Source organism: Crotalus tigris, unplaced genomic scaffold (assembly GCF_016545835.1).
Source record: "Crotalus tigris isolate CLP2741 ecotype Arizona unplaced genomic scaffold, ASM1654583v1 scf7180000018585.330925593:3314079, whole genome shotgun sequence".
NCBI lineage: Eukaryota > Metazoa > Chordata > Lepidosauria > Squamata > Viperidae > Crotalus > Crotalus tigris.
Window position 1 is genome coordinate 3,201,742 of NW_024097088.1, and position 16,901 is coordinate 3,218,642.

The following is a 16,901-nucleotide window of genomic DNA, read 5'->3' on the forward strand; positions in this document are numbered from 1 at the left end:
TGAGGGAACACATGTGGGGCCTCTGCCCAGCTCATTTCTGCTGCCCCACCTGATCTGCACTGCTGCTGTCCCTCAGAACGGTTTCCCAAGCAGCCTCTGGTTGAGAAGGGCTTTTGATCCACCTGCCTCCTCTCTGGCAATCCTGCCAGGCTGCCTCTACCTTCCATCACCTTGGGATTTCCCTTACCCCCCACCCCACCCCCAGGGTGAACGCAGAGGGCCAGGTTACAATGGGCTGCTGCCTGGGGTCTTTCTCAGCAGAAGCAGCATAAAAAACACTTGGAATAAAGAATAAAGAACAGGTCAGCCCGGCGATGCCCTTGGCCACCTCCTGCTCTCCTGGCCATTCTATTTAGCAGGTAAAATTATAGTTCCGGTTGTTTGTTCCAGCAGCTGGACAGATGTTACAATACGGATAGGGAAGGATGCTGGAAACTAGTCCAGCAGTAGCAGATGGGGTAGTTCCCAGCTCAGGGTGACAATAAGGCTCTTCCCCCACCCAATAATACAGTGAAGCGGCTCCCAGCCACAGCTTCTGCCCCCAGGAGCCTTCCTACCCTGGCAGACTGCAACCAGATTGGGGGGAGGGAGAGGCTGCTTCCAGCAAAAGGCATAAACAATCAACCCCAACATGGACAGAGAACAGGCAGCCATCTGGGATTCTTCTCCATGGCAACCAGTGTTTGCAGGATGCTGGTTCGATCACCCTCCTCCCGTGTGTCCTTCGCTCTTTCCCCTTCTGCAGCGATTGTGCACCTGTGTGTGTGCATGTGTGTGTGCACATACAGGGGCTGTCTATGCAGGATCACATCCCCCAAAATCGGTTACCTTAACAACCTTTCATTGTCACAAATTGCATGGAAGAAACAGCCTGGGTTTCCTCCAATCATCCAAATCATTTCAGGCCAGCCTCTGAGCTGTGGCCTGCATGAAGGATGGAGCACGGGAAAGATGGGGGGAGGGGAGGGAGGAGCAGGCTTCATTTCCAATTCATCAGCATACAACATGGGCATGACCCTCTCGGAGGCACAGGTTTTCACCCTGCAGATTAATTTGCACTTCAGCCTGGCTCACTCCGCAGAATCTCAGAGTCACCTTGCTTGCCAACAGGGAGGGGTGTGGGCGAGGGCTGTTTCCTCTCACTCAGTACCTGGAACCGAGTTTTGCTGTTGCTGCAGAAGGTTGTGGAGGAATGGAGCAGGAGCTGCAAAGCCAGGGAGTGGCCAGGCAGTCCCGACTTAAGGGTCACATTGTGGCCAGCGTCAGTTGCCCTTGCCAAAGAGGCATTTGCACTTTGCCCCTTTCACTTTGGATAAGGGGAGTTGGGCACCCCAACCATGACCAGGGTTGAGGTCTGCTGCCTGCCTTTGCCCCAAATCAAGGCCGGATGAAGACAGGCAATTTGGCCCTCAGGAAAGGGTCGGATGCCCCAAGCCAGCAAGTGACCAGTTTTGCCTGGAGGACGATGTTTAGGGTGTGTGAATCTCAGAAATGCCCCTTTGGTGCCCATCAGCTTCTGGCCTCTGAAGCTTCAGGCCGAGCCTCCGTCTTCTGTTCTGGCAGCACCCCATCGTCAGGCTCTCTGGCTCCAGCCCCTGGTGAGGGTGGACGTAAGCAAAGTGTCCCACTTCTGCCGTGGTTCGAAGGCCATCGGTGGTGGTACACGGGGAGAAGAGAGCGAGAACAATAGAAGAATGCCGAAGGGGGAGGACAGTGTTTGCCCCTTACATTTGCTCGGTGCTCCATGCCACGTGGAAACCCAGCCAGTTTGTGTCGCTTTGACCTTGGTATTTCATGCAAACACAAAAATGGATCAGTTCAGTCATTAAGCTAAATATGTGTGTATGCACAACCAATGAATTACAGATGTAGCCTCTGAACCCGGCTCACTTCAGGGCTTTGCCATCCCCACCACAGGTACAGACCACCAACCCTGATCTGAAACAATGCACGCACATAAACACACACACACACACACACACACACACACACATGGAGAATTCTCAAAACCTATAGCTAGAATAAGGCTGATGCCAGTCCATCTCTGTAAGAATTTGTAAGAAAGGGACATTTCCCTTTCTATACATTTCTGGCCTGAGGTGATCACCACTGGGCAGGCTTTCCCAGCCAGAGAGCATCAGATACAAGCCGCTATAACCTCACACGCAACGTTGTATCCTCATCCTCGGCACAAAGTCACCGAGACTTGCAGGAAGTCTCCTGCGCCGGCCAAGGACCCCCTCTGCCCAAGGAAGCCTCGCTGGGCACCGAACAGGGCCAAGGAGGCTGGCCCCCAGTTGGGCTTCTCCCAGCTGCCGCCCGGAGCCTCCGAATTCGAGTGTGGGGCCCCTCGTGCGTTAGCCACACCAAAACCCATTTCTTTTCCAGTTTTAATTGCATCGATTAGAGGCATTTAGATAACAAATTACTGCATTAAATTTAATTATCTCAGCAATAATTAGTTACACCGGGGCAGAGAGCACGACTTTAATTACACAGCCCCGGATCCTGCCAAGCCACCCCCCCCCCAGCGGGGCTCATTATCATAAATCAGCCCCCCCTTGTGCTCCCACGTGACTACAACTCCCATCGTTCTCAGCCACGAAAAACGACGCAGGGCTTCGGTTCGCTGAGGTCCCTTTAAAAAAAGGCTGCCCGAACATGTGCAGAGTGTCTCTGCTCGGGAGTCCTGCGCAGTCTCGGCAGTCCTTGCATGAAGAGCCCAACCCAGCCCAGCCCGACCAAGGAGGTTCCGGGGTTGCAGCGACCCCCTGACTGGAGAAGCGCCGGCCGGGCGCATCCCCCATGGCCTCGCCGCGAGCGCTGGCCTTATGCTGCGCGCCGCCCGGCGGCCAGCTCAGCGCTCCGGCTGCGGCGGCGGGGCTGTTGCGCCTCTCCCGGTCGCTGCCGCCCTGGCCCGGGCTGGCCCTCGGCAGCGCCGCGCTGGGACTGCTGGCCGCCGCGCTGCTGGGCGCGCTCCGCAGGCGGCCGCGCCACCGCTGCAGCGGCTCTTGCCGGGTCTCTGCCGGGCGCGGCTGGGCTCCAGGCAGGGCGCTCCGAGCAGCCGCGCTCCTGGGCAGCTTCATGGGCACGGCGGGTGAGAGAAGGGCAGCAACCGGCGCGGCCCTCGCCTTCCTCCCTCCCGCTGCAGGCGGCGGCGCCCCGCCTGGAAGGGGGCCGGGAATGAGCCCGGGCGCCATCCCGGCTCTGCTGGCCCCGCATTCGGGGCTTCTGGGGTGGGCTGGGGGGGGGGGGAGGATGTACTTTGCACGCGCTCTCCGGCATGCTAGAGAAGAGCGGCGCCCCCCCCCAAGTTCTGCGGAAAACAGACCGCGACCCTCCGCCCATCTAAAATTGCTTTTCAGATGTAACTTTGAAAGAAAATTATTACATAAGGATGGAATAATTATTTTAACCATGTTTATTTAATTGTAATTACATCTAAAACTAAATGAAATTAGTTTTAGATTTCTGTCTTAGCTTTGCTCATTTTTTAAAAACATACCCTAGTACAGAGGCCAGACATGGCTTCTGCAGGGAGGGAATGAGCCCCTACTTCCCATTCCCCCCCCCCACAATTCCAGCCTGGCCAGGACCCTAACCAGCTCCCCCTCCTCTTGCAGGGATCCTGGCCTGCTCTCTGCTCTGGCTGGCTGCTCCCTTGGGGTCTGCGCCTGCCCTCTGCCGCCTGATCGTGGTAGGTGGTGCTGAGAGGAGCAGCCCAGCTGGTGCTTCAGCCTCCATTAAGGGTGCCTGACCCCCCCCCCACCTCCCCTTTGCCCAGCACCTGGAAGGCCTGTTAAGTTGCTGAAATCAACTCACTCAAAAAAAGCCACAGCAACCTGACTCCCCCCTTCTGCTCCCGAGGGCCGGCTCCAATATTGACCTCCCCCCCCCAATTTAAAGGCCAGCCCAGATTTTTATTTATTTTTTGCAAAAAGCAACGTCCTCGTGGCCTTCTGGAAATGGGCAGGGACATAACCCCAAAAGAACAGAGTGGTGCCCCTTATTTACTGCATGCCCCAAAGGAGCAGCCACTTCTCCCCCCTCCGGCCAGGTCCAGCCCTGCGTTCCTTCTCTCCTCCTCTCCCCCCCCCCCCAGCATTCTCTTCCTCCAGGTTTGGGTGCAGTTTGGGTTCTCCTCCCACTTCTGGGCTCTCTTCTGCTACTCTCTGGAAGCAGCCTTGCTGCTCCGGAACCCCACCAGTCACAGGTATGGAGAGCGCCCCCTGCTGCTGGGTCCCCGTTGGAGCTCTGCAGCTGATTTGGGGGGGGAGGAGGGAGATGTTCTGATGGGGGACTTGGGGCTGACAGTAGCCCCCCCCCCGCCTGGAAGAGCTCAGGTTTGCTGGGCCCTGAGGAGAGCTCTGCTGCCACTCAGGCTCCCTTGCACAATACTGTGGTGGTGGTGGGGGTGGGGGTGGGGTATCTGCACTTCCCCACTTGTAGGGAGCCTCCCTTTGAATCCTTGTTTGCTGCTGCCCCCCCCCCAAGCGGAAGCTGATGAAGTAACCAGCAGGGTGACTGTGTTCCTCTTCCTGACCAGGTCCTTGACACCGTACTGCCTCCTCTGCTGGGGGCTGCCAGCTGTCCAGTGCCTTCTTGGACTTTTGCTGCTGCTGATGCCACGGGACATGGACTAAGCGCCCTGCTTCCACCTTCTGGATGAGCCTTTTCAAAAATGGCATCTGGGAGGGGAAAGTGACCAGGAAGTTTCAACCCCACGTATCAAGAAATGAGACATGAGTCAAAATGGGCTGAGCAGGAAGATCCAGTGAGTAAGAGAAAAGTGGGCTGGGTCCTGCGCTTGTGAAAGCAGGGTGCAGAAGAACCTGCTCCCCAGGATCTGCCCTCTTGCCCACTTGGCTGGCTGCATGCAGCGTGCCGATACTGGAGCTGTACCTCGTCTGGCACCTCTGGACTGCCAGCCAGCGGTCAATACCTGGAGCATCTTACTTGGCTTCTGCTGCTCCTTAGAACCTTGCAGGGACCTCTGGGCGCCTCTCCTGCCACTTCCTAGGCCAAAATCCAGAGGCGTGAAAAGTGCAAGGAGCCTGAGCAAACAAAAGTTGGCCTTGGTTTGTTTAGTTTTTAATTAGCTCTGCCATTCCTCTTATCCCAGCTGCAGCTCACACCACGGATTGGCATGGATCCTGGAAACTGTGTGTTATGCTTCTAGCTGTATTCTGCTCACCTTGGTTCTTTTTGGAAGTCCTGTGCTCTTTTACAAAGCACTCCAAGCAGGTAAATCAAATTGCATTTATTTATATATTTATCCATTGATTGTTTACTAATATGTGATGTCAGCCTAGCCAATGATGTTTTATCTGACAAACCATGATAAAACCACCAGCCATATCCTCCATTATCAGACTTCTAATCAGGAAGCTCCTCCGATTAGCTAAGAGAATAAGTGCTTCTTCTAAACACCATTTTGGAATGAGAGCCCGTTGCAGGCTGGGAAAGGAACAGCCCTGCCCAAAGCAAGCCTGGAGAGGGATCTGCCTCCGGTCCTTCCAGAGTACTGAGAAGAGAGGGGCAATGCCAAGGGGGGTGTAACGCCAGACCTGAGTTCCAGCTGGCCCACCTTGGCGGCTTGCAGGGTGGAGGGCTAGGTGGGTGGCCACACACCAGGTGCTCCCTGGGTCCCGCTTGGACAGAGCATCCCTTTCTGCCAGAGGCCGCCTGGACAGCAGCAGTGGCTCTGTGAGGCACAGCGGGAGCTGAGCCTGGGTGGTTTTTCTTCCCTCAGTGCCAGCTCTCCTGCGGAGGGGCTGGGGGATGCAGACGGCCGGAGAATGGCACCAGCAGCAGGAGCTGGGCAGGAGGTTCACGAGCATCATGGTGGCCTTGGCTGCTTGGTATTATCTTTATTTCATCTGTGAAATGCCATCTTCATGCAATCTGCGCCCTGCCCAAACATGACAGACATCAGACAACCCAAATGCCAGAGTCCCAGTCGCAACACATGCACAAGGCCCTGGCTTGTCTCCAAATATTGGGGCCCTTCCGGGATGGAGTTGTTTCTCCAGGGGCCCCTCTGTTCTTTCCAAAGAGCTGGGCAATGCAGAGCCGTCCTCTCAGTGGGGCCGCTGAGGCTGCCAGGAGCTGCCCTTGTGCTCCAGAAAGGGATCCGGGGCTTCTTTCTTGACGAGCAGGTTCAAGATAAATAAACAGCCCCCCAGCAGTTCAGGGAGCCTTGGGTTTGCAGGAGCACACGAGGACCCCCACTGGTGGGACCAGGCCCCAAATTAAGTGGGATTTGATTAGAAAACGCTCTTATTTTTCAGCTGGCTGGCGAATGTCCTACATGAGCTGCTGCTGCTGCTGCTGGAATTGGAGCCTTTGGAGAGATGGGGCACGGGGCAGCTGCTGCACGGGGCAGCCCTCACCTGCTGGGCTGTTATGGTGGGTTAGGGGCATGTCCCACGTGAGCACGCATGGAGGCTGCAGGACCGCCAAAGCCCATCATTCTGCAAACACCCAGCCGTGTCCCCAACTGCTCCCTGCTGTTCCACAGACACCCCTCTCTCCTTGGAGGGCCTTTTCAACCCTGGGCTGCCTCCTCTGAACTGTGCACTGCAGTCCAGGCAGCTGAGCCCAGGAGGGTCTCTTTGGCCTTTTGCCGTCTCACCGCTCTTAGAAGGGAGGTCGGCCTTCCCAAGCCCTCCTCGTCTACTTGCAGAATTATAAGGGCTCAGCCAAGATGCTGGGAAATAGGCGGCCAAAGGCAGCGAGCCAAGCCAGATAGCAGGATGGGGAACCAGTCAGTATTTCTCCCTCTGTCGCTGAGGGTTTTTTCCTTGCTTCTCTTCCCAGATTATCTTAAACCCTCTTTCTGGAGCCCTGCTGATCCTGGCATTTTCATCCTGGAAAAGCAGATGGTGCACCAGGAAACGGGAGCCCACCTGGAGACCCTCTGTGGAAATCCCGGAGAGTGGCCCCCTCCTGGGCCCTGCCTCGGAGTCGGCCTTAGGTTGCCGGATTGAGCCGGGCCCCCTTGAGGTTTCCAGCCTCTTGGTTTCCTTTGGGAGCAGCACGTCACTGGGTGAGTCGAATGGCCTCAGGTTGTGTTCGGGGCCTTGCCGATGCCGGAGGGCTGGGCAGAGGGAGAAGGAAGGGCGTGCAAGGGACAAGTGGCAGAGGGATCCAGCCTCCCTGGGGAGCTTTCCTAGGAACAGAGCAGCTCCGCTCATCCCCTTGGCTCAGATCCCTCATGCAGCCCCTCCCTTCCCTCCTTCCAGACTTCCTCTGTGAGGAGGCGGCTGGGGACGGCCCCGTCCAGCCTCAGAGCCGCCATGAGCCAACCCCCCCACTGGTCAGCTCCTGTGCCTGCTCCAAGAATGGCACTTGGGCTGGGTCTGCCAAGGGGGGCTGCTCCCCACCAGCCTGGCCAGCTGTCCCCATCCCTGGAAGGCCTGCCTCCCCCACCTCTTCCGGGGCTCAAATCAGCTGGCCGGCCCAGGCAGGGGACGAGGGCCTTGCAGAGAGGCTGGGGCCCAGCTGTGAGCAATGTGTCAGAAGCAGAGTTCCCTCTGATGAAGAAGCTATAAAAAAAGAGGGGCTCACATTAAAGAATGGGAGCCCAGGACTTTGAAAGGCTGGTTTCCATGACATGCTGACCCGTAACCAACTTGAGCCTTGCCTGGATGAAGCCAGGGGGAGGGGGGGGGTGTCCCTCGACCAGGCTTCAGTGGGCCATGCAGACACCCAGACAGATGAACATAAGATGGGGAAGTAAAAACAAAGGTTGTTAAAAAGATTGTAAAGCAAACAAGGGACGTGTCTTTAACCTGCTGGTGGTGGTGGGAGGCTGGCCACACAGGCAGGCAATAAAGCAGTTCAAGGGCTATGCAGAAACTGGCAAAGAAATAGGTTTGGCTGTCCACAACAAATACAGATCTCTTTTCTGAGGAGGATTTTTCTGAAGAACAAACTGCAAGAGACACATTAATTTTTAACTTTGGAAAGTTTATTTGACCTGCCAGAAGAAACTCCGAACATTGGAACAATCCAGACGCAGAATCATTGATCTTCTAGTAAACGTTTGTAATGAGCTGATAAAAATCTGAGTGCTCAGGGAGCACCCAGTGCTTCGATCCATGGAATAAGAGAGTTATAATCCAATAAAATGATAGAAAACCAAATGTTTGTAAGCACACAAAAGGATCATGTTTTGTTGAAGAATGCAACTCCTGCATAATCGGGCTCATCTGCCTCTCCAAGTGCTGATAAAAAAAAATCTGTAATAACCCCAAAGACAATCGATTCTCGGTCTTCTGCCTGATCCCTTCTCTTCTCCAAGTAACCCAGTGGATTTAGCAGCCATGGGATAAGAGGCCAGGTCCATTCTAGGTTTGGTAAATGGCTCAGTGCAGAAATGAGTTTTTACAATACCGGCAAACATTGCAGTGGTGGTGTTCCCAGATAGACCCCAGACCTATTTAAGCTCAGTTGGAGTGAGTGAAGAAGTAGCTGGGGGTTATGGAAACCACCAGATTATTCCAGAGCAGATCTTTAAACTTGGTAAACAGATCTTTTCAAAGAACAATCCTGCTTGGGAAAAACGACATCTTCTGTAGGCATGCTGGCTGGGGTTGACAGGACCTCAAAGATGGAAGGTCCCAGGTGGGCTAGAGCAGTTGCCCTTTTTAAGTGGGAAAAAGTGATTTGTTGGTTGATTGTGTTTATAAACTGCCAGGTTCAACAAAGGTGACGCCAGATGGTTTACAATGTCAGTGGAAGAGCGGACAGAGAGAAACCCACCGACTTCCCCAGTGTCCGGCTCTTCCCGGAAGATGGATAATAACGTCTGTGTTCCTCTGAGGAAGAGCAAAGCGCCAGCAAGGAGGAGTCATTGCTTCTAGGAACAGTTGGGCTCTTTTACACGTTAAGGGGTTTGGGCTAAGCCTAAAGAAATTTCTGAAAAAGGCTGGAATTCCCAGGCGAGGCATGGTTTTGAGAGATGTGTCTACAGCAGTGGCTGGCTGGGGGATTCTGGGAATTGAAGTTCACACGTCTTAAGGTTGCCAACGTTTAGAAAGGCTGGTCGACAGGCTCCGTGTAACCACTGGCCCTTCTTGCGCTGGCAAAAGTGGGACACATTTGTGCAGTGAGGGGGCAAAGCAAGTTGATCGATGGCTCTGGACCTGATTTGCACAGTGGCTGGAGAGAGCAAATATGCCCTTCCAGCATGCTGGGTTGGGACAAGTTTCGTCTCTGCCTGCCCTGCTCATCGCCTCTTGCCAGCCTCCAGTGCCCGCTCTCCTGGGTGTTGCCCTTCTCGGGAATCCACTTGAGTCACAGTACTTCACCGCCCTCATGCCCACCTCCTGCCACACGGTCACAGGTAGCTCTGGGCTTTGGGTGGCTGCTAAACTTTCCCCCAGTTCTCTATAAACACAGGTGAGCTTCTTGCTGATAGTCACCCTGCCTGCTTAATCGGGGAAACGCCACTGCCCACCTTGATGCCCCAGAGGAAGGCAGGGCACGGGCTTGGTTTTTAGCCTAGGCATCTCCAAGAGTGCCACTCCTTGGAGAGATACATGGGCTGTACATGGAGCTCTTGATTCTCCTTGGCAGACTAGGGGTGGGGATGAATACCCAAACTTGCACTACCGTAAGTGGCCCTTCAGTCCCTCTCGTGCCTGGCATATCCCCCCAAATAGCCAGGGCTATTCAGAGGGGGTGTCACATCTGGGAGCCGGTAGGAAGTGTGCTTAAGAGATGCAGGCTGGCTTGGGCAAAGCAGAGCCCTGGGACTAAGACTTACAGAGCAGCCTCTGAGCAGCGGGGACTGTGGCTGGAATGCCTCTTACCCAGGCAGAGACCCCGCCAGCCCTTGCAGCAACTCCAGAAGTCAAGCCAGCAAGAATCCTGAGGTTTTGTTGCCCTGGCTTTCAAGAAACTGCTCTAGCCCTTCAGCCAGCGAAGGGAGTGCCTCGTCCTGCATGCAGGGCAGCTTTGCCTCCACCCCTCAGTGCTTTTGACGGGCTCTGGACTGCCTTACAAGGGTTAGTTGGAGCCTTGGAAAGAGTACTCAGGTGCACAAGTTAATGTTTACAAGATTGCAGAGGCTTTTGCAAGTCATGGAAACTGGCAGCTCGCACAATGTGCAGCCCTGCAAATAGCTGGTTGCAGAGAGTACTTTGATGGGCACCAGGAAAGCGTTCTTGGGGTGAGCTCACACTGCTAACATGGACATGTCTCTGTGAGGAGGAGCAGACCTCTCTGGAGGCGAGTCTGGCCCTGCTCTAGAACCTGGGACAGCGTCACAGGCGGAGGGTCAAGGCTGGGCAACCTGCTGGTGGCTGGGACCACTGCAGTGGCCGGCATTTTCCATCTTGGGGGGGGGGAGTGGCTGGGGTTCTTTTGAGGCACATTAAAGCCCATTCTGGGTTTTTCACTGCTGTTTTTGTGAACTTGTGTAAAAATAAGAAAAATGGTAGCAGTTCTGACTGGTGAGTGCTTTGGGGCTGTGAAAACAGGCTTGGAGGTTGCAGCCTCTGGCCAGTGGGCCCCAAGGCAAGCAGGAACCCCAGAAGGTGGATTCTGCTCCCAAAGAGTGTTTGGGGCCGACCTATCAGGTTGGAGGTGCCCTTGTGGGTCTTTAGTCCTATGTGAGGAAATGCCACCCAGAGGGAGGATTTCTCAACAGAAGTGGGTGGGCCTGTCCCTGGGTATAAAGCTCCCGGTCCGGTTGGCGAGAGTCTCCCAAATCAAGGTTACCCTGGACTGCTCAGCACCACCTCCTGCGGCTGCGACAGGTGAGCCTGGGACAAGAGGCGGGCGGTCAGAATCCAGGGTGGGCTTTGGAGACTTCTCTCTCAGCCATCCCAGAATTTCACCCTCACGTTGCTTTTTTGCTTCACCTTTTAGCTTTCCCCACGCAGCCTCGATTAATGGCAAAAGATTGAATTATGTTTTCTCAAACAAGTCTAGAAATTAAGCAATTCAGCAGAAAGGGAGGGAGAAGAGGGAGGGCTCTTCTGATCAAGGGGGCTTTTGAAAGTCCTGGGATTCCCCCTCCCCCCCACCTGCCAAGAGCTCTAAAGGTGACCTCTTTGCTGAGCTGCTCTGATCAACCCCGGGGGTCTCAGGGCCTGGGGGTGCCACACGCCTTTTCCCTTGTCTGTCCTCTCTCCCCTTTGCAGGTGGTGGGGAAATGCGGCCAGGCACCAAGACACACACCCTCCAGGGGCTTCTTGGACGGGAGGGCCTCCGGAAGCTCTGCCTAATGGGGGCAGTGGCTGTTCACCCCTGGCCTTGAGCGGAGGGCCGGCCCCGGCCCCCTCGGTCTCTCCCTCTAAGTCAACTGGCAGGAAGGAACTATGACGTCAGCAGCCGCTATCTTGCCTATCTCCCCACACCTACCTCTGCTGGCATCGCTTTTATTTGCCTACCTCCGGCTTCTCAAGCAACAATGGGGCTCAGGCATCACACAAAGAGAGGTTGGAAATCGCAATCCAACAAAGCAACAATTGGCCAATCAACAAACAAAGCCACTTCCAGAACACAGAGTAGCTTCTCGTAGCAGCAGCAGCTAGAGACAAGGCAAAGCCCACCTGAGTGGCTGCCCCCCCCCCCGCCTCCAGGTTCTGGCTTGGAGGGCGGGGAGGGGCTGGTGAGCGCCAGTGCTGGGAGGGCTCTGTCGACCTTTTCCCGGAAGCCCCTTGTTGAGTGGCAGTTGCCAGACCGATGGTCCCCATCACCTAAGTCACGCTGGGCCTCCTTGGCCAGCTTTTATTGTTCAGGCACCTGTGTTGGGTCACTACGCCACACAATGCCCATTTTTCTCATGCCCCGTCTGTTTGAAGCACAGCACGTGAAGCAGAAAACCATGGGCAGAAAACGCTTTTTATGTTTATCTTCAGATGTTGCCACTTTGTCTGTGGGCTCCCTCCCCCAAATCTCAGGGACTGAGAACACGGAGGAAGACCTTTGCTCCGGACGATCTCTGGCCCTCGATTTGTCTGTTTATGCTGGCTTAATGGTTACCTTTCAGCTGCCAGCAGCATTGCCACATTCTCCGCTGGGTTGGGACTGGGAAGGCTCAGCTGAGCAGCCAATCCACCCCCCCCCCGCCTGGGGCTTGTGGGCGCTGGGCACCATTGCTTTTGTGTTCCAGCATCAAGTGCAGTTGCCCTGTGGGAGACCTCCCACAGCCACTCGCTGACCCCGGGCCCTCCAGGCCGTGTGCGTGTGTCTGACAGCATGGAGGGCTGGGGGAGAATTCTGCCCCACTGGTGGGTGGGAAGGCAGCTTTTCCGTCTGGGACTCCGGGGACCGTGCTCTGGGCAGGCGCACAAAGGAAAGGTGTGTGCATGATGTGCGTAAGGAAGGATGTTCTGGAACAGGGTCAGCCTTTCGAACTGAGGGTCGCTTTGTCTTTGGCCAGTCTTGGCACTGGGTCCGGCACTGACTTTGCACCCCGGAAGGAGATGCCAAGAACCTCCGTTTTTGCAGAACATGGTACGGCTGACGTCAAGCAGCGCAACAGCCGAGGCAGCTGGCCATTGTCCAGCATCTGGACCTTTGGCCCTGGTGCAGCTGCCAATTGGGGGCCCAGGAGGGGAAAAACCCACCCACCCCCAGCAGGATCTTAGGGAACCTTCTGCTCCGTGCCCAGCGAGCCTCTACGAAACAGGCTCCTGGCAGAGCGTGGGACCAGGTGCCGAGGCCGCTTGGGCAGGCTGGAATGGCACACACAGAGACTTTGTTTGGCCAGGGTGGGCGGAAGTCCTAACAGGCGGTCTGAATTCTAAAGTGTGTTGTTTGGTGGCCGATAAAAGGCTTATTGTATGCAAAATAGTTTATAAAGCAGCATATGACTTTCTCGAGATGGGCACAGTCTGCCGGAGGCATGCGCCTGTAGAGGGAGCCTGCGGCTGCCTTGCGGAAGGACCGTTCCCCCGTGGCAAGGTAAGGGCTGGTCTGGAGGCTCATCCTCGCCCGTAAGGAATGAATGGATTGGCTGGGAGCTGCTGGAGACTTGCAGGGGGTTTTGGGAAGAGGGCAAAGGCTGGGTATTGGGAGAAACCCTTCACTTTTAGCATTCTCCATCCTAATTTAGCAGGGCTGCTAGCAATAGGACATCTGTGGTACCAGCTGCTTTTAAATCACTTGGGCTTATTATAAGCTACCCAAAACTTGCTTCTCAAACTATTGTATTTCCGTAACTGCTCATCAGCTTGCACGGTCAGTCAATGCAATGGCTGTGTTGGTGCAGCTGGCAAGGCCCTCTAATGAACATCTGGAGAAGAGAAGCACTCTCCCACCCGGCATGCAGTCCGATGGCATCATGTTGCTTCTGAGTTTGAGAGCTCATGGAATGTGCCATCAATCTCCAGGCTGCGAAGTGACCCGAGCGTTGCCTTCCACCCTTCTTGCAGAAAAGAACCTGGAATCTCCATCGGCTGTCTCTGGAGGAAGGGGCCAGGCTATGGGGAACGTCTCGCTCTCTGCCTCTCCCGGGGAGGGTTGGGGCTGCCCCGGGGTGCCAGGCTGCCCAGAACCAGTCCCCACTTCCAGCCTGGCCCAGCATAGCTACTTAGGCATGCAGGGCTGGGGTGTGCAGCCATGCCCCTCACAGCAATGGAGGAGGCAGGCAAGGGTGGCTTCAGCCCCAGGAGCCTCTGAAGAGGAGCGGAAGATTGTAGTGGGGTCCTCTCTTCTATGGAGGGGCAGTGCCACGCCAATGCCAGCCTATGGATTTGGTGGCAGCTGCCAAAGAAGCTGTTGAAAACTGCCGGTCCGTGTGTGTCAATCCTTGGGTCGTGGTAGCCAGGTCAAGAAAGAGAAGCTGCGGGGGGGGGGTGTGCCAGGAGTCTCTGTATTGCTGTAGGGCAGGAGAGCCATTTCTCTCGGCCTCACCTTATCCAGAACCAGTTGGGAATGGGGGCACAGGACAATCCTGGGAACCAATGGCAGAGAGATGTTTCTGAAAGCAGGGCCGCCAAGGGCCATGCGGAAGAGAGGTCTAGCCTTTGTCTTTATCACCACCAGGTGGTTTGTGGCAATGCATGAAATAAAACAAGGTAGGAAACAAAGCAAAATAATTAAGAAGCAACCCTTTGCTCAAAGGCCCAACATCCGCACTCGGCATTTATTTCCAGTAGTGCAAAAGAGGCTCCCTTCAGGCCACCCTCCGACTTCTCTGGCTTAAAGGGAGTGGTGATTGGAGGGGGGGCAACACAGTGGTTCTCTGCACTCCCACGTGGGAGATTAAGCCTGGGGCCCTGCTCACTCTCTGACCAGATCCGGCACTCTCCTTTCAGGTCTGAGGCGCCATGAAGTGGGAAGGCTTCTACGCCCTGATCATCGGGGTGAACCGCCACTCCACTGCCATCGGCCGCATCTGGCTCTCCGTGGTCTTCATCTTCCGCATCATGGTGCTGGTGGTGGCCGCCGAGAGCGTCTGGGGTGACGAGCAGTCTTCCTTCACCTGCAACACGCAGCAGCCCGGCTGCAAGAACGTCTGCTACGATTACTATTTCCCCATCTCTCACATCCGGCTCTGGGCACTGCAGCTGATCCTGGTGACCACGCCGGCCCTGCTGGTGGCGATGCATGTGGCCTATCAGCAGCACCAGGAAAAAAAGCTCCTGGTGATGACAGGCCACGGGGACACCAAGCACCTGGAGGAAGTCAAGAAGCACAAAATGCGCATTTCTGGCTCGCTATGGTGGACCTACATCTTCAGCGTCGTCTTCCGCATCCTCTTTGAAGGCATCTTCATGTACATCTTCTACATGATCTACCCTGGCTACCAGATGATCCGCCTGGTAAAGTGCGACGTCTATCCCTGCCCCAACATCGTGGACTGCTTTATCTCTCGGCCTACCGAGAAGACCATCTTCACCGTCTTCATGCTGGCCACTTCTGGCATTTGCATTGTCCTCAACGTGGCCGAAATGGTGCTTCTCATCGTGCGAGCCTGTGCCCGGCGCCTGAGCCGAAACCACAACCCTTCCTCGGGGAAGGGCTCCTTCCTGGGGCACAAGCTGTCTTCAGAGTACAAGCAGAACGAAATCAACCAGCTGCTGACCGAGCACGACGGCTCCCTCAAGGACATTCTCCGGCGGAACTCGGGGCTGCAGGAGAAGAGTGACCGCTGCTCGGCCTGCTAGAGGCCTCGGGCTGTTGGTGGGTCACTTGACTCCGTCTGGCCTGATGGGGAGCAGCGGACTCTTCTGGCTAGGCGAGCTGCCTTGTCATGGCTGCCTCAAGCCTTTCTGGGGGAATTGGGCTACGGCCTTTCCCCATCCCTGCTGTTACCAGGTTCCGTCTCACACTTTCCTCCCGTTGGCTTACAGCCTCCATAGTTTCTGTGGATTTTGCAGGCACCGGACCGGCCTGCGGAATGCCCTGGTTGCAGCTAGACCAAGCCCAGCAGCTGGTGCTCTGCAACGTGGCTTCTGAAGGTTGCTGCCAGGAAATCCAACTGCAGCCCAGATTGCTGGCTGCATCTTACTGTACCAAAGCAAGTCACAGTATTAAAATGGTTTTACAGGTCCTGCCTTGTTTTTCCTTTGAGGCTTTCACGTCAGCACATGGAAAGTTGCTTTATCTGAGAGATGTAGATCTTTCTCTGGTTGAATTCCTGGCCAGCCACTCTTTGTTGAAAAGTCTGCCGGGAGGTGGGAGGAATCTTCCCTTTCCGAGTCTGGCTCCAGGCAAAGAGCTCCTGCCAGGAGCCTAAGCAGAAGGTGTGTGTGTGTGAGGAGAGAGGCGACAGCCAGCAGGACCCTTGACTGGTTGGGTGGGAGCAAGCTGGCTTGCCAGCCAAAGGAGAGGCTGTGAGTTTTGCAGAGATGGGGCAAAAGGTGCACGCCAGCAGAACAGCCCAACTTCCCAAGGCCCCGCTTGCTGTGGGGCTAGTAGCTGAAGGCCAGCACCCTCCCCCTGTAGAAGGAGGTATAATGAGCCAGGCGAAGTAAAGGCAGAGGAACCCTAGAATGCCAAAGGCAGCCCAACAAAGCTCTAAGGGCACCCGGGCTTCACTGCCGGATGAGGAAGGCCAGGGGCTGCCAGCCCCACAGGGGTGACAGATGCTTGAAGCTCTCAGTCAACCAGGGCAGCTGGGCAATTTCGCTGCCTGAGCCTGGTTCCTCTGCAAGGGGCACACTTAATGCAACTTGTATGACTTGCTAGTCCATGATCTCCCTGGCAGCTTTCCTCGCCCCAAGGGCTGCCCAGCCCCTTGTTGGCCTCCACCCTGGCCTGATCCAGCCATCGGTCAGCCCGTCCTTCCTCCCTTCTTGCCCAGGCCCTTGTGTGCTATCTTGTCCCGGATTCAGGCAGGAACAGCAGCAGGAACAACAGGAATGTCCATCCTGGGCAGGAATCCCACCTGCTCCGCAGCCACGGCCAGGTGAACCTCAGAGGCACAATGGGCCTCTCCCACAAACACACACCACCACAGGAACCAGGCTGAGCCTCCACCCAGGCTCCTTTCCTGCCGGCCAAGACGCCAAAGCCAGGGCCTCAAAGCAATCTCCTTTTCTGGCAGGGCAGCTGGCAGGGCTCCTGGTACTCCACTCTGCCTGCGTCCCGGGTGCCCTTCTCTCTCGCCCCATGGCCCAGGTGCAGATGGGATGCCTCCTCTGGGCTGTGGCCCTCCAAATTCCTAGCTTGCACAGACACACAAGTCCACTGGACGGCGCCAGCCTGGGCAAAGCCAGCCTATGGTTCTGACCACAGCAGCAGCTCTGGAAACTCTCTGAGCTACTGCCCCCTGATGGCCAAAGGGTGAATGGGAGATGAGCACCCCAGATAGTTTCTCCCAGAAACAGAAATCCAGGGTGCTGGCTGCCCACTGGTCTTGACCGCCTCCTGGCTGACCTCTGGGGCCACAGCACCAAGCTTTCTCCTTCCTCGCCAGAAAGAGCCAAACCCAGAGA

General features: G+C 55.9%; 2 protein-coding genes across 5 annotated transcripts; both read left to right on the forward strand.

Moving 5' to 3' along the window:
• The first annotated feature begins 30 nt into the window (after nt 1–30).
• Nucleotides 31–10,382, forward strand: LOC120313214 (G-protein coupled receptor 143-like). 3 transcript variants are annotated; one of them, XM_039354875.1, is made up of 7 exons: nt 3,624–3,697; nt 4,547–4,774; nt 5,123–5,244; nt 5,753–5,861; nt 6,291–6,408; nt 6,820–7,048; nt 7,245–10,382. In XM_039354875.1, exons 2-7 carry the CDS (start codon nt 4,743–4,745, stop codon nt 7,595–7,597), a joined length of 963 nt encoding a protein of 320 aa, XP_039210809.1. In that variant the 5' UTR covers nt 3,624–3,697; nt 4,547–4,742; the 3' UTR covers nt 7,598–10,382. The 3 variants fall into 3 exon arrangements, with proteins under 3 accessions (XP_039210808.1, XP_039210810.1, XP_039210809.1); XM_039354874.1 differs by having other exon boundaries at nt 31–4,774; XM_039354876.1 differs by having other exon boundaries at nt 31–4,774; nt 8,702–10,382.
• A 251-nt stretch (nt 10,383–10,633) lies between these two features.
• GJB1 (gap junction protein beta 1) lies at nt 10,634–15,514 on the forward strand. Of its 2 annotated transcripts, XM_039354878.1 has the most exons (3): nt 10,714–10,766; nt 12,841–12,921; nt 14,277–15,514. In XM_039354878.1, the coding sequence occupies exon 3, from the start codon at nt 14,289–14,291 to the stop codon at nt 15,126–15,128; it is 840 nt and encodes a 279-aa protein (XP_039210812.1). In that variant the 5' UTR covers nt 10,714–10,766; nt 12,841–12,921; nt 14,277–14,288; the 3' UTR covers nt 15,129–15,514. The 2 variants fall into 2 exon arrangements, with proteins under 2 accessions (XP_039210811.1, XP_039210812.1); XM_039354877.1 differs by lacking the exon at nt 12,841–12,921 and having other exon boundaries at nt 10,634–10,766.
• The last annotated feature ends 1,387 nt before the right edge of the window (nt 15,515–16,901 follow it).

Coding starts and splice junctions, on each gene's coding strand:
- LOC120313214 (XM_039354874.1), top strand. CDS start 4,743: ATGAGTCAAAATGGGCTGAGCAGGAAGATCCA. Junction 5,862..6,290: donor ATGGTGGCCTTGGCTGCTTG/GTATTATCTTTA, acceptor CTTATTTTTCAG/CTGGCTGGCGAATGTCCTAC. Junction 6,409..6,819: donor TCACCTGCTGGGCTGTTATG/GTGGGTTAGGGG, acceptor TTCTCTTCCCAG/ATTATCTTAAACCCTCTTTC.
- GJB1 (XM_039354877.1), top strand. CDS start 14,289: ATGAAGTGGGAAGGCTTCTACGCCCTGATCATCGGGGTGAACCGCCAC.